The sequence below is a fragment of the Tinamus guttatus genome, unplaced genomic scaffold (assembly GCF_059628265.1).
Source record: "Tinamus guttatus ecotype Peru unplaced genomic scaffold, ASM5962826v1 Tinamus_guttatus_pri_ptg000117l, whole genome shotgun sequence".
In the NCBI taxonomy this organism is placed as follows: domain Eukaryota; kingdom Metazoa; phylum Chordata; class Aves; order Tinamiformes; family Tinamidae; genus Tinamus; species Tinamus guttatus.
Window position 1 is genome coordinate 99510 of NW_028288651.1, and position 17082 is coordinate 116591.

At 34.8% G+C, this 17082-nt stretch overlaps 1 protein-coding gene across 1 annotated transcript in view; it reads left to right on the forward strand.

Moving 5' to 3' along the window:
• The window catches only part of LOC104567792 (gamma-aminobutyric acid type B receptor subunit 2), a 196070-nt gene that overhangs the window by 72678 nt on the left and 106310 nt on the right, over window positions 1-17082 (forward strand). The window contains exons 9-10 of the mRNA XM_088521333.1: window positions 2739-2846; window positions 15339-15461. Coding sequence (XP_088377459.1) covers window positions 2739-2846; window positions 15339-15461 — 231 coding nt within the window. The remainder of the gene's footprint in view (window positions 1-2738; window positions 2847-15338; window positions 15462-17082) is intronic.

Here is a 17082-nt window from a genome sequence, read left to right on the forward strand (position 1 = left end):
TGTACACAGAAGAGTTGAATATTTATTAATAGCAGCAAAAAGATTGAATGGTAAATATAGTTGTCACAGTTGATGTGAAGTTAAAAAAATGGCTAATATGAACATGTGAAAATGAAATATATTTAAAATCAGAATTGATCTATGATTGCTGAAGTTATTAGCATAATGTAAGATGACGGATGATGGACAGTCAAAGCCTGTTCTAAATATCTGTTCCTTTCTTTCCCATTCCTTTTAGCTTTCCCCTTCCCTTTCTCTTTTTCTTTCAATTTCTCATTTACCATTGCCACAACAAGGTACTGCTCCATTCATATGGTTTGACTTAAATGATGATCAGTACTGATTTTGTTGGTATCATTATTAATCCAGGAAATATAGGCTCAAAATCTATAAGCAATCCTTTTCTCCAGACGTCTGTGGTGATTTGCTGGTTGCTATCTAAGCCATTCACTGTTTTTTTCTGTAATGTGGCCAGTTTTGGGACACATATCCTCTCAGGCAGCTTAGCAAGTTTGTTTGCACATGCTGTTAAATGCTAACATACTTACCAGCTGCTCTTACTCAGAATATGCTGCCAAGGAGAGGAGATAATGTGTACCACAAGCAGTGTTACTTTTGTTCAATCATGCAGGCATAGACTGCCTTCATACAAAATAAGCACTCTATAAGCATTTAAACATTTTATTTTGCATTGAGCTGTTTTATTTTTCAGTTACTTACAGCTCATATATATTGTATATGCAGTTCATATCAACTCTTAAGTGTTTAATCTCCAATTACTATGCATAGAGAACCAAAATGTGGGCAAAGTTTATGAAGCTCGATAGGCTATTGGGAGGGAGGGTATTGTTAGAATAATAGCACATGGAGAGTTTTTGTAGTTTAGCTTGAAGGTGATCAAATCGTTGTTTATGGTATATATGAGAAATGTAAATTGCTAAAAACAATTATTCCAACCGTCTGCTGCTAGATTGGATGAGTCACCTTTTCTACCTCTTTCTATTTTTCTTCTCATTTGTAACACCTGATTTTGTATTCTCAGTTCTTTTCTAACTTTTCTGACCCAGCAGGCCTCCTCACCCTTAATCTCACTTGCCTGTCCAGTCATTGTCTTGTTTTCCTGTTTCTTTTTGTATCTTCTCTGAGCATGCTGGGTATCTGTTTTGAGTACCTCTCCTTCAGTTTACTTTTATTCTTTCTGATTCATAGTGGTTTATCTCCACGAATTTTCAAATATCTCCTCTTTGCCAAGTCCCAAGGTGGGACCATTCTCTGTGTTCTTTCCTCCACTAATTCAGCATTATGGGCCATAAATACTTTTTAAGGCACTGTAGTAATCTGATATTTCTTATTGCTTTATCAAAATCTTTTGTGCAGTTACTTTTGTTCTTTTTTTTTCTTTCTTGATATCCAATGCTAAAAATCACAATTTGTATTGCACAGAAATTTTGAAAAAAAAAATCTGATTTTGAACACAAACATGGGAGATTTATAGAAAGGCAAAAGACAGGCTACACAGACTTAGAAATGCAACATTTAGATTATTTCTAATATTTATCTTAGAATACTAAATCCTTCATCTTCACCTAGCTTACCATCAGTATTCATGTACCAACATTACAAATCAAGAATATCTGACCTCTCAGAAGTCAGATGTGAATTTTCCAGTGAAAACTCTAGTTCTAGTTCATCAAAACACTGTTTCCTAATTCCTTTTTCTAAATGTCCTGGTTTCTACAAATCAGATAATTTTGATCAAAAAATGCTTTATTGGACAGCGAAGTAAGTTTAATATAGCCCAAAAAAGCCTACTTTCTGCTTTCCTAGGCTGGCTTCACCCTCCTAGTCATTGTGTCTCACCCAATTTTTCCATCTGTAGTGTGCAATGCATTTTGTTTTTACTTAATTGTTCACATCTATTCAGTCCTTCTCTTTTACAGCTGGCCAAAGTGGCATCTCTAGAGGGCAGAGGAGACTGTTCCACTGTGTTTTTCAGGCTTTGAACTTAATTTGCAGTTTCCAAGCTCTTTCCTGCGCCTCCCCAATGGTCTTTTGCCCGCTCTGCTCTGTGGTCTTTAGCCCCTCTTTGGGAATGAGAAGGGTCTTCTAGTGGCAGAAAAGCTATTAGACAGTGAGGTTTCAAGGGTCGCAGAAGCCAGCTTAGGGTCTCATCACTCCACCCTTCTACATGATCTCACCTATGTCCTCTTCACTTAGACTCAGGTTCCAGGTGTTATCTTTGGTTCAAGTCTTCCACCCAGGCTATGTATCTGTCATTCCACTATAACCAACATGATAATTTTAAGATCATTTTTTCTTATCTTACTGGAATGCTCAACTTCTCATCAGATCCTTACTGAGGCATACCTCACAATTTCCTTTTATTTAGTCTACATAAAAATGTTAGTTCCTAACTAACAGTAACACAGTAAATACAGTAAAAGTGAAAAAAAAATGGACAATATTGCAACAAAATTGTGTTTGCCTATGTGGAAGAGAGTGTGAATTCATTATTCAGGTTTGCTATACTTTTAGAAGGAATGGAAGGAGGAAAGGAAAAGATAGAAAATAGTGAAAAAAAACTATTTTGAAATGTCAACATTTTTGTAAATTTGTATTAGTTGAAGTTGTCTTTCAAATGTAAAAAATTGCATTGTGACTGAGATGAAGATATGCATATTATCTAGTGAAAATTAAATATCTTTCTTTGTCTTTTTTTTTATATGTATATTTTTTAGGTCCGAACATGGATTCTTACAGTGGGATATACAACTGCATTTGGTGCAATGTTTGCAAAAACATGGAGAGTTCATGCAATTTTCAAAAATGTAAAAATGAAGAAAAAGGTGAGGGAAGAGTAAACTTTTAGTCCCTTAAAGTCATTTTCTAATTGTCTTTATACATTTTCCTGGATAGTCATACTTTTGTTAAGTCTGTTCACGTGTCACATTTAAATAGTATGAAATTATGTCTTTCTTGGTCTCCATTTTGACTCCATTTTAATCTCCAAGAGTTGGGATCAAGCCACAGCCTTTCATTCCGTAAAAAGATAGTAGATGGGTAGTGGGTATAATTGTAGACTTTAAACACAAATTCTGTTCCTCATCCTTATTTAACATTCTGTTTCCACGTTCATCTAGTAGATCTTCAGCTGTTATGAAATGCTTTCTGGTTACCTGTATTTAGCATAGAGGTATTACATACAAGTTTCTCATGGATTTTGGTGATGGGACAAGATAAAGTGTGGTTTACGCACCTTTGTTTTCCTCATTTTTGACAGAAGGTGCACCAGCATTCACAAAGAATGAGGCACTGAGGTATGAGGTGTTTTTGTTACAAAGCTTTAGGCTTAGCAATAGGAAAAGTATTTCATCTTTGTATTGTTCTTTTTCCAGTGCAGCTTCTTTTTGCACATGAAATGTCTTTGATCAAATGGTTTTATTTAAAAATGGATCTGGTGAATAGAAGTCATTTTGTCAGAGAAGACATTAGGGGAATTGTGCATGAAACACAGGGGAAAAATAGTATTATTACAGAGTGAAAAGTAGCACCAAATACACTTTGTATGTGCAGCTGAAATATATATAATGTGGTAAAGAGGCATTTTTACATCCAAACTGAAGAGATGACTTTACCAAAAACTCTTCAGATTCTTTTTTCCCACTCGCGCCCATCCATGATCATAGAAGAGCTGAATTATGGTACTTCAGTAGTTAAAACATAGAGAGAATTGATATATTCACAAGATATGACTTTCCCTAAAAATATTTATATCATTCAAATATCATTCAGTGTCAGAAAATGAAGAATACATCTCAAAATTTACTAAAATTGTAAGTAATTTCTGTATCAGAATTGGGATACCATGGATGGCTGGAAGTGGAGGAGCTAGGAATCACTCCCATTATGTATCTTTGCAAAGATCCCACCATAATGTATCAGGTTGTTCATATTTTTTCATGAATCTTAGACTTACTGTATGAAATATATAATTTTTTATATATTTCAATATAACTGAGCCAGTATTTTGTCTTTCTGAAAAAGTAAAATTAAAATTGAAGGGTTGCTTTCAGCTATATTGGTACAAATCCCTGTAAGTTGCAGAACATACTGCCAGTGTAAAAAATAACAGCATTTAGTTAGTAACATTTATTATACTGAGAATTTTTCAGGTTCCACAATATATGATATTTCAAATAGAGATGAATGGTTACTTCACTGGACTGTCTCTAAGAATTTGCTTTGTCGTTTTTTTAGAAAAAAAAATCATTTTAGAGCTTCAAACTGCTACTCAATATTAATACTCCTTGTCTGTTAATTAAACAACATGCTCAAATTCTGCATAATGCCTTTTCCTCAACAAGTCAATCTGTTTCCATGTGAATAATAATGAATTGGCCTTTGAATTAAAAGTAGAAGAATCTGTAACACATAATGTGATTAAATTACATTTTGTTATTCAGAATTGTGTGTTTAAAAGATGTATTTAGTTAAAAGAACTATTTAGAAATATTTAAGAAGTATTAAAAAAGGAGATAAACCTTCAGACATCTGGATGCTGACCAACAAATTGCTTCACTGTAAGTGAGACTAGAAACACAAGAGTATTAGGATATCTTATTTAATAAACTGGAATTAAATGAATTGAAATAATGGATTTTTTGTCTGCCTTATTTAGATATCCCATTTCAGAATGTGTGAATCATAAAATATCTTTTTTCTGAAAAAAAAAAGTATACAATAAATTATCTGTGCACAATGAATGTTTACCTGTACTGCACTGTCAGTACTTAATTCACCAGGACAGATTAAAACTGTATTTATCAGTAAAATCATTCTTTTAGGTGCACCACTTTTTCCGGTCACCCTAGATACCTCATTACAAAAATTTCCAGAGAGTGAAATTTGTCAGTGAAATTTATCAGTGTAGAGGAAGCTCTGTGTGACTTTTGTTTCATTCATTTATAATGGCAGGAGGATAAAGTAATGAAAACAAGAATAAAATGAGATGTTTATCTTTATTAGATAGGACAAGCTTGCTCTCAAACATTTAGTGAATAGACATCATCATGAGTTTGTGAAGAGATGAATCAATTTCTCTCTCATTGTGAAAAAATATGTAGAATCGTAAATAATATAGTATAGTTCCATTTTAGTATAGTGTAGAGTGGAACTAAATGCCCTAGGATATATTGATTTAGGTGAAGATATTTATTAACCTCTGTTTATAAAACTCAACTTTCGCTGTTATTTTCACTCACTTACAAATGCACTCCTTTGTTATTGGAAAAAATAAACAATCAAATTCAGAATACACTTCTACTGTCAGGCTGCTGATTGACAAATACTGCAAGATTCCCAGAGCTCTCTTATCCCCTTTGATCTTTATAGGCTTCAAAGGAAGCAAATTAAAAATGTATGAATTTTAGCTGGATTTGCAACAGACGGGTGAAGTGGAATCAATTTTTTTGTCAAATGAAAATGACAAAATCAGTAGGGGGGAATAAAAAAAATATTCCTAAGTTTAAATAGGTTAATAAACATAATGGAAAATAGAATACAATTAGTAATAAAAATAATCATAACACTTATAAATTGGTCCAAATCTGTTTCTGATGAATTCCCTTCATGTTGTTTAGGACAGCTATGTGTTCTGTCCAGAGAGAAGAGGGCAGGGCTCCGGTTTCCCTCCAGAGGATATGCAGTTGATGAGAGGAAAGAAGGGAATATCAGTGTCAGAAGACTATGTTGTATCCTAGTGAAGCTTTAGCTAGCAGCACTACTTGAAGAAGCCAGCCCTTCAGGGGAAATGTGGAAGTTTGTGAAGTTGCCTTTTTTTGAAGAAAACTGCACTGCTTCTAGACTAAAAGGTCTTAGGGGCTTCTAAAGCAGTACTGCATAGTGTCTGCTCTTGTACATACTAGTATATCTAATATAACCTCTTCTCTTTTGTCAAATGCCAGAAAAATAACAAATTCAAAGCAGTAACTTCTAAAGGCTCCATAGGCTTTACATATTCTGCCCCACAAAGACAAGAATTTCTTCATTTGTAGATGAATACAGTAAAGCATTATGATATAGGTCACAGTGTTACCTGTTGCAATTATTTGAAAGTACAGTAGTTCTCTGTTCATATTGCTATGGTAACCTTGTCTTATACATAACATAGCACATTCTAGCTTTGTTCATCTCTACTTAGTGCTTTAAGTGTTGTATCAAGGGAGGAATGTTTTGCGTTTAATTTTCACTGAGAATATTGTAAGCACAAGTAGTTTTTATCACTACTGGAGACTTCTAGTGACATCTTTAAAATATATACTTTACATATATATTTAACATACATATATACATGCCATATGTATGTATGTATTTATATGCAATAAATATTTTACATACCTATTTCAGAAAGTTGTTCCATGGTAAACACAAAATACAACAGCACAAAAAAAACATTTTATCAAGACTTATGTGAGTGTAGTTTTGCCAGTGTTATTCTACTCATTGATGATATTTCATAATTTTTTCTTTGTTCTTACAATCACCCTGTGATTATACATTTCTCACAGATGAGGAAGGATTGAAGAGCTTAACCTCTATTGAGTAAAGATATGGGACTACCTCAGGATTAGGAATCTACAAACAAGCTCAACAGAAAAAAAAAATACATAGAAGTGTGACATAGCTATGCTTAATTTGCAGTAAGATTTTTTTACTTTCAGCCCACCAAATCCTTAAAAGATTTTTAGAGACAGTTGTGGTGTTCAGATATTCAAAAGATGGATATTAAATTGTTTGTACAGACTACTTCTCTGACACTAGCACAGGAGGCTGGAACTACAGGACATCTGCAGGATCGAGAGGCAGAGAACAGGGAGGAAACTGAGAATCAGAAATCAGAGTAGGTTCCAAAGGCTTTGGAAAGAATGAGAATCTGTCTAAATGAAAAGAATACAAAAAAGGTGTGGGATTATAGATTAGGGAAGGAGATTGAGGAGCAAATGAACGGAGATGAAGTTTGGATAAGAATACCTGAAGAGAGAAAATAAGATTGAATGAAAGCCAGTGAGGAATTGATCATGAGGGGGCTGTAATAAGCAGTCAAGAAAACAGAGTATGATGAGTTGTAGAGACTGAATTTGAAAATCAGGCAGCAATCTGTATCTGAGACAATATGTCTGGTTTAGAGTTAGACTGTGTTTGAAATTAAGAGACAGATGGCAGGCCTAAGGAGCATGAACCTAGATGAGGAAAGGAACATAGAAGTGGGAAAAGAAAAAGAGGAGAGAAAAGTTGAAATTAGAACAGGTTGGAATGGTTGCACAGAAATGTGGGCTTCTTTTTGGAGCACAAAATCTGAGCACAGGAATTTAGAGGTTCACCTTTTACATTTCTACCAGTAAGTATCTGTAAAACTCTTTTAGCTCAAGTTGATGAGGTATGCAAAGACAATTTAAAGGTTCCTCTTGCTGATGCATGTAGGTCACTGTATAAGTTATTTTTTTCTTTTTTCTTTTAAGTTTCTATAAAAACAAAAGGAGTCCTTAAAATGTTAAAATGCTGCTATTGTGGCTAAAGAATCAATCATTGAAAACCTTGCTTGCTAAAACTAAGATCTCTGCAATGTTGATTTATTCCCCCATTTACATAAGAAATAAAGGACACAAATGCAGTCTTAGTTTTCTCTAGGATGTGTCACAGATAACATACATGAGTCTGTTCTGGGAAAGCATTAGGAACGTATAATAAGAGAGGAAGTTTTCTGTAAGATATTTTGCACTTAAGGCAGAAAAAATGCAAATGAGAAACTCAGTAGGAATTTTGACAAATGTAGTCTCATGCATAAGATAGTTAAGTGCCGATACAGAGAAAGAGAATTAATCATTGTTTTTGCCAGAATTATTTGTTACACTTTAGAGACTGGTTTTCAAAGGAAATTGTCATTTCTAGTATTCTTAGCCTGTTGAGAAGTAAATTTGTCACCTGAGGGTAGCAAACAAAGAATTCTTAGGCTTTTCAGTTCATAGTCTGCCACATTTCCCATATTCATATATACTTGGTGGTCCACAAACTGTGGAGAACAAAAAGCATAAGAGAAAATGGCGCATTCATTGGGATCAAGGGGAGCACATAGGTCACTCTGAGAAGCCTTGGGCACTAGATCCTCCAGATGAAGTGGGTGCAGCTGGCAGTCACCCTGTGCTACAAGTGAAGTGAAAGTTTCAGTAACTGCATTGTCCCTGGGAGATAAGACAGAGAGAAGACAACAACAGGCCATATGCTTACCGACTTATTTGCAGCTGCCTTCTCTTTACAACATGCTTCTGTTTATTGCTATCTCCATGCCTCATTTGAAAATCTCAGTGAGAATGTTTATAGCATGAGCATGATCTAGAGTTATAAAACTTTCCATGGCTTTTTGAAGCCACTTGTGGGATTTTCAGTTTTTTACAATCCATAACCCCTCTCACAAAAGTCGTAGGTTTTAAAAAAGATAGGGTTTTTTTAGTCATTTAAAATTTAGACTAAACAAACTTTGCTGATTATATTGACAGAATTTAGATAATTCCCTCACAGTCCATAGCATATTTACTCATTTAAATGCCCAATACTCTATATTAATATGAATGTAGATTGCATTAGGTTATTAGGTCTTTCTGTAGCTAATACTTTAATATATTTCTCCAGTTCAGCTTTCAAACTTTATTTACACTTTTCCAAGACTGTTTTTTTAATTTAGCTAAGATTTTGTCTCTATAGTAAAAAGCCATGTGTTGGATTTCCCCTAGGATACACATGCATTTCACTAAGTAAATATAGAAGATCTGGAAGTCTGGAAAGAATATGTGTCACGATCCAAATAATTGCTTTAGGTAACCATACGAACAGTATTGCAATCTATTAGGAACCATCTGCTGAAAACTAACCAGGATATGGGTATCTAAATGTTCACCATTATTGTTCACTCTTTGAGAGTAAGAAAGAAGCCAATCTTTTGGTTCAAAATTTGCTTTTGTTTGGTTTGGGCTTTGTTCATTATGAATATTTACCATTAGACCAAATGATCCATGATGTATCCAGTGCAGTGTAAATTATTCCCATATAGCCTCATGATTTGTTATTGATGATTATTTATACACAGTTATAGTACTTTCTAAAGTGGAAAGAACATTATTGCCTTTTTTTTCCTCCAAATAGCTATATTTAAAACTTTTAAGATACGTTTTAAGTGCAAAGCTTCCAAAAAGTCAATATAACCCAAGACTGTAGCAGCAAGACTAAGCCGTCTGATTTTATTGGGATCTGACCAAATTCCAGTCAAAATGCTATCCTGGGAACAACAAGAGTCACATTTCTAAAATTTACATTCATCATTCATTTAAACTGGGAAGCTAAATCTTAAGATCCTTTTCCAGAAAGTGGTTGAAATAAAGATCTGTACATCTAGGAGGAAAATCTGCTTTTAAAATAATTTATGAATATAAATTTCTTCATAGTAAGATTAAACTTCAGTAACAAAGGAAAACAATGAAAATTGTGTACAAAATGTAACTACTTATAAGTGGAGTCATAATCATAATTTCTATGCATTATGAGAATAATGGATGACAGAGAAATAAAGAATTCGTTGCTATACAGTATGAGGCAATTTATTCCTGAATAGCTTTAAAATTGGATTGTGAATATAATCAAGTGCATTGTTGTCCCCAGCTATTTCGTAATGATAGAGTATGCTTTTCTAGAGAATTGTTCATTAAAAGAAATATTAAAGTCTACATTTTTTATATTATCTCAAAAAATCAGAACAATTCTTGTGGACTATTCAAATTTTTTGTGCACTTTTTTTTTACTAAATGTGGAATCCCTTGTTGCACTACAGGTAAGAATTCACATCATGTGTACAAAATCTTAGGGCCATTGCAATTCTCAGCTCAGCAGATGCATTCCTCTCAAAGGTGAATCTGACCTACTGTATAGTTGGGGGTGTGGAGCCCTCTAAAGGCAGCATATCTCGCTCTGCTTATGGTTGTGTACAGAAGCTAACACAGCATAATGTCCATTTGTAAGACTGTTCTCTGAAATATTATTTAGCAAGAATGGTTTGATCCTAAGAATATCAAGTCACATTTCCCTGGTGCATTTTTAATCTTTTTTAAAGGCTACAATTTTTTATCATCTTTGTCCTTTAAAGAAAACTTTCTGAAACTGACAATATTATATTGCTGTCTATCTTCCCTACAGTTGAATTGACAATGCTAGTAAGAAAATAATCTCTGTGATTTACTGAGATTTAGGCTTTCAAAGATGAGAAACTTTACCGTTTTGTAGATATCACTCAGATCTTCTCTTCTGTAATCTCTGCAAAATTTGCAACTCCTGCTACATTTTTTTTTTATTTTTGGAGGGGTTTTTGTTCACCTGTGTATTGCAAAGTAGTTCTCTATGATATAATGGTTTTCTGAATCCAAAGAAAGTTATCTCCCTCTGTACATGCGATGTGGAGTTCACTTATTTACCACTGTATTTACCGCTGACAGCATCAGCATCCTCATGGCACCACTCCACCTGTGCTGTCATACTAAATGCAGAAAAGCCTACCTAAAGTGCGTTAAACATTTCAGGAGAAATCTACAGATTACTCTCTGCACAGAAAAGGGATAACTAGAAAAAAAAAAAGAAGTTATTGAATCACATTAAGTGTTCATCCAAATAGTGCCAGAAGGCAAGGGGCAAACCTGTCAGCTAAGCTAGAAAGGTTTGAGCTGCACAGAAGTTCTGCATAGGAGAAAAAGGAGTTACATTCTTGAATAGAAAAAAAATGCAAATATACATTTTCATAGAATACATTATGATAAAGAAAATTGTATTTATCTAAAAACTATAAATAGATACAAAATCCTCAGCATTGCTGCATTTCTATGAATTCAGTGGAATAAAAAAAATACCTCAAGAATTAGTTAATAGATCTTCATTTAAATTTAAACATTTTGTTCTAGCAAAGGGAGGGGAAATTACTGGTAGTAAAGAAAATAACTTGGAAAAAAAAAAGACAGGAGGAAATTACATATTTAATCCATGGAAAGCTATTTCTGCAATGCAGTAAGTACAAAGCTAACACTGCATTAGCTTTGTACTTACAGAAGAGGGAAAACAAGAGGGTTTTTTCTGATTCAGAACATATTTCTCTTTTAAGATTCATATCATATATGAAAAAATTACATTTTCAAAGACACTTTCTAATAAAGTAAGAAATAGCAAAATAGAGTCTGCCTTAACCTTAACTACAAAAAGCAAATCACATGATTTTTTTATTGTTGTTTGTTTGCCAAGTTACCTGTCAATACCATCCATTGTCTGAGGGTAAGAGACCATAGAGCACAATGCTTTAGCAAACAAACAAAAAAGCCTCACAGCAGGTCTGTAAAAAGCTCTCCACATGTAAGAATTGTAACAATTGTAAGTTGTCCTAGGATGTGGTACAACCCGCGATTATTGTGGGAAATATCATGGTATTTCATGAGCAGAAACTTCAACCCAGAGCTTTAGATGTGTTTAGATGTGATCCTGTGATCAGACTACAGACTCTGTGGAAGATAACAACTTTGATCTTCAACTTGTCTTCGTGTTCAATAAGCGAATTCATACATTTTGAGAATAGAGAAAAAGTCTGATTTGATTGCACAGTAATGCAAGAGGGGTGCCTGAAGGTTTTTTGTGTTTTTTTTTGTTTGGTTTTTTTTTTGGGGGGGGGTGTTTTTTTTACAGATAGATAGCTTTTTCTCTGCATATAGTCCACACTAGTAGCAATGGCAATAACAGTAGGCAGATCTGACAGAATGAGACATATTCACCTATCCAATCACAGATGGTAGGAAATATTATTCACGGATGCTGCTGTGAATAGCAGACTCCTTGCTTGGCTTCAGCAAGGTGTGAGGAGTGCTCATAAAAATGGATTTTATTTAATAATGTGCATTTCTCCCAAGGCTGACACTGTAAACTGGAAGAAAGATGAAAATGATAAACCAAAAAAAAAACTTCTCTGGATGAAGAACTGTATATTTGATCATAAGCTGCCCCAGTTGCTCATGACTGCCTTTTGTCAGACACAAAAAATAAATTGTTGGATTCACAAGATGTGAGTCAAGACTCCTTCAGTACATCTGGTGTTTCCTAAGGATTGAATGTACTGAACTTAAAGAGTGCTGGTGGGTGGGAATAATGGCTAGAAAGAGGGAGAGCTTGAGCTTCCTGAGGGTGGAGTGGGGAGATCAGCAAGACTTTTGGAAATGCTGATGGTGATATGCCAGTGACATTTTTTTCAGAATAAATTTTTGTAAGGATGAAACTGCGAATCATTGGCAGTAAAGGCAAAAGCTCTTTAAATATGCTTGCAGAAACAAAGCGCTAACAAAGATCAGCATCTGTTCTTTCTCTCCAGCAGTTCTCTTTTCTCTCTCTCTCTCTCTTTTTTTTCTACAAGCCAAAATAATTTAACTGAAGTGGATTTTAAGAATAAAAAGGCATAATAACTGTTTGTGTTCCTTTAAAAGGAGGGCAATCCTTGTAGCATATGAGACAAATTGTCTTACTTTTTTCTCTTAGTAAGAATAACATCATTCAAATTTATGATGTCAAGACCACTGACTGAAACAAGCACCCGTTGATTTGGCCTTCAACTAAAAAACTGAATCTCAGTATCTCATTCTAGAAAGCTAGTAATTTGGTTGAGAGTTCTACGTAAGAACAGTACTGTTACAGAATGAAAGCATAATTAAGGTTGGAAGGGACCTTTAGAGATCATTTAACCCAGTGCCCCTGATCAAATAGGGCCGTCTAGAGCATGTTGGACAGGATTGTGTCCTGGCAGGTTTTGAATATTTTAAGAGAATGAGACTCCACAACCTCTCTAGGCAACCTGGCCCAGTGCTCAGTCACCCTAGCAGTAATATATATAATATTATTTTAATCAGATGGATTTCCCTGTATTTCAGTTTGTGCCTCCTGTCTTGGCACTGGGCACCACTGAAAAGAGTCTGACCCCATCCTCTTCATACCCTCCACTAAGAAATATATGCACTGATAAGATCACGTCTCAGCTTTCTCTTCCTTAGTCTAAATAGGCCCAGCTCCATCAGCCTTTCCTCATAAGAGAGGTGCTCTTGCCCCTAATCATCTTTGTAGCCCTCTCCTGGACATTCTGCAGTAGTTCCGTGTTCCTCTTGTACTGCAGAATGCAGAAATGGACGCAGTATACCAGATGTGGCCTCACCATGGCTGAGGAGAGGGGGAGGATCACCATCCTTCACCTGCTGGCAATGTTCCTCCTAATGCAGTCCAGGATACCGTTAGCCTTCTTGGCCATAAGAGCACATTGCTGGTTCATGGTTATTTTCTTGTTCACCAGAACTCCCAAGTCCTTCTCTGCAGAGCTGCTTTCCAGCTGTTTAACATGTACTGGTGCATGGGTTTATTCCTCTCTAGGGGCAGAACCCTGCACTTGCCTTTGTGGAACTTTGTGAAGTTTCTCTCCACTCAACTTTCCAGCCTGTCCAGGTCCCTCTGAATGGCAGCACAGCCCTCTGATGTATCAGTCACTCCATCTGGTTTTGCATCATCAGCAAACTTGCTGAGGGTGCACTCTGTTCCTTCATCTGTATCCTTGATGAATGAGTTGAACAAAGCTGGAATTACCCCTGAGGGACACTGCTACCTACAAGTTTCCAGCTAGACTCTGCTCTGCTGATCACAACCCTCTTAGATCTGCCATTCAGCCAGTTTTCAATCCATTTCACTATCCACTCACCTAACCCACACTTCCTGAGCTTACCTATCAGGATGTTATGAGAGACAGTATCAAAAGCCTTGCTGAAGTCGAGGTAGACAATATTCACTGCTGTCCTCCCATCTCCCTGGCCAGTCATTCCATTATAGAAGGTTATCAGATTCATTAAGCATGATTTCACCTTGCTGTATCCCTGCTGACTACTCCTGATCACCTAGTTATCCTCCACATGCTTAAAGGCAACAACCAGGATGTTCTATCACCTTTCCAGGGATGGAGGTGAGATGACTAACCAGTCATCATTTTTCTGTCATATTATGATAATGTGAGCTGTGTTTAAATAAACAGTCTCTCAAAATTAATACATCAAATCATTGAAATTATTCTGATTGCTAACCTTAGTTTTATATTTAGTTTACTCCAAGTTATTTATAAAATAAAATAGCACTGCCTTAAAAGAGCACGGTACCATAATATGGTAAAAACTTCTTTCAAAATGAAGATTGCAGTTCAATAAAAAAATGGAAAACAAGTTTTTAAAAGTTCCTTCTTCTTCTTTATTTCACCTTTTTTAAATTCTGTCCTTTCCTTAAGCTTGAAGGGAATTCAATGCATCATTATTTATCCCAGCCTGGAATACTAGTCTTGCCTGTTTTAAGATTAGCTAACAATTTTGGCTTTGTAATAAATGTTCAAGTTTCTAACAACTTTGTCAAACTACACTGAATTAACCACAGCTTAATCAAGCATCTCAGACTTAATATTTTTGACTATTTCAGTTGGAGCTGTTTCTGGGAACAAAGGACAGGTTAAACATGCATATTTGGCAATGTTAAAATATTTGGGCAATATCTTTTGAATATCGGATGAGTATTCATAGTAATAGAAGAATATGTTCATTTTAAAATATCATAAACATTGGCATAGGCAGACGGCATTAAAGTTAAGACTGGTATTTTGAACATTGTTATAACTTTGCAGCTTAAGTAATATCTTGGAGTGTATATTTCTCTTTCATGATGTTTGTATATAAAAATAGAAAGAAAAAAAGCTTTCAAAGCCGGTTTATAGTTTGAGACTCCACAGTTGTGTTTTCCACATTTCCAAGAATGTTATAAAAATCTGTAAATCATAATAAAAACTGAATTCCTACTTAGCTGCTGCTCTTTTGAGAGCTGTAATGAACACTTTTCTATATTTGCACTCATGAACACAACAGTGGGTCTCTGAGATAGAAATGCTTATTTTTCAGGTTTCAATATTAATCCTCAACAGCAATATTAATATATTAGTATCCTTCCAGTCTCTTTTTTAGTAGTTTGAATACACTTGGATACTGCAAATAGACTAAAATAATTTATATCTTCTTGCTTTCATCTTTTGATATTTCTGAAACTTGTCTTTGTTCGTTATTAAAAATGTATTTATTAGCAGGCTGTTTTCTTTTCCCTGTATAGGAAGAAAAGTGTACAGGGAACTGGCTCATGGGAATCTTTTTTTTCTTTTTTTTTTTTTCTTTTTTTTTTTGTATGTGTGTGTATGTATGTGTCTCCAGATCATTAAAGACCAGAAGCTATTGGTGATAGTTGGAGGGATGCTACTGATTGATCTTTGCATCCTGATTTGCTGGCAGGTTGTGGATCCTTTGAGAAGGACAGTGGAAAAGTATAACATGGAGGTACGTCCTCAAGCCCAAGTGCTATTCATGGTCACGTATCTGTATCAACAGTTTTCCATAAGGCCTAGCTAAGAATGAAAGCAGGTGAAGCTTTTGTGTATTCAGGGTCAGGGGGGAGGTGTGTTCTTGTTTCAAAAATTAATAAAGGTGAAAGAGCTGCAACCAAAAGAAATCTTATCTGTGCTACAGATGTTGAATTTCTGTCACTTGTGAGAGATTTTAGATGAAAGTCTTGTAAGCATAGGGGAGTTCTTTGCTAAGATTCTCTGAGTCTCTTGCAATAAATAATACATTATCAGAAGCCACTAGCAGATATCAGTAAGAACTCATTCAAGATAAATGCAGGAGAGGTCACTGCATTGTTTTTAAAGATGTTTGGGAACTGTATTACCTACAGCTGTGCTTATTCTTAGGAAGAGCATGTTCATGCACATGCAGTAGTTGTTCCTATTTTATTGTCATTCCCAGATTTTAATAGAGAGAAGAAAATAGCTAATGCCAATTCAAATTTTCCAGTGGTCTGATAGGTTCCTAGAAGTAGAGCTTTCTGTGAACAAAGTAAATGACAACAGGCCAAGGCATTAAATATACAGAACTGAAAAAATATATATATTATATCTTCATGTAAACTGGCAGACTTGGAGAGATCCTTACCTCCAACATAGAAACTGGAGATATCTGAAAACTAGATTATCTCTAGATAAGCTATATTTTATTGTCCAATGTTTGGCAGTCAGCAAGAAAAAGAATGACATTTTACTCTTGTGCAAGAAAAGGCATGTTATTTTATTCCACTGTTTTTACTTTACATTAACTTTGCAGTGGAGTTCTGGAATTTTGTTAGGAGAGGATTTTAACTTTAAGATGAATACAATTCCTGGAAGATATCTTAGAATGTTATTTCCTAAAGTGCAAGGGATGACTTTCAAGATAAAATTTTCAGGTCTGAAAAGTGATTTCTGACTTCTTTCCTAGAATTTGAACTATTTTTCTGAGGATATTCACCAGTCAATATGTCATGTGTCAATAAAAAATTGAAAATATAACCAAAATGTGTCTTGTACAGACACTTCTGTCTTTGTTTGCAGAGAACTTGAAAAAATTGCAACATATTAATAGGCATGCTCACTTCATTAAGTTTCAACTGCATTGCAATTTTCAATTTCAATTATTAGTGTTAAAACTACTTCACTGTACTTCACAAACATACTATGATGAGTAGTCGCAAAATCCACTTGCAATATTGCTTATTTCAGTGCTGTTTTAGCAGGACTTAAACTCTTTTACCTAATCAAAGGGAAACCATACATGAAGATCCTGATATGTAATCTTAGCAGAATTTTTAGAATGAGTTTTAGACAATAGACTTTAAAAGTTATTAAAATATAAATACCAATGATTTGAAAAATAATCTTTATTTTACTTTTAAGTGACTAAAGCTTACTTTTGCGCTTATCAATGTGTATTCATTTGCAATTTAACTTATGTCATTTAAAGTTTAGCATGTTTCCTAGACAATAGAGTTGCACATCAGTTCTTTGAATTTTGTATTACCACTGAAATTCTCTGGGAAATATGCAAGCCCATGTAAATTTAGAAAACTCACAGTCATTGAATATGC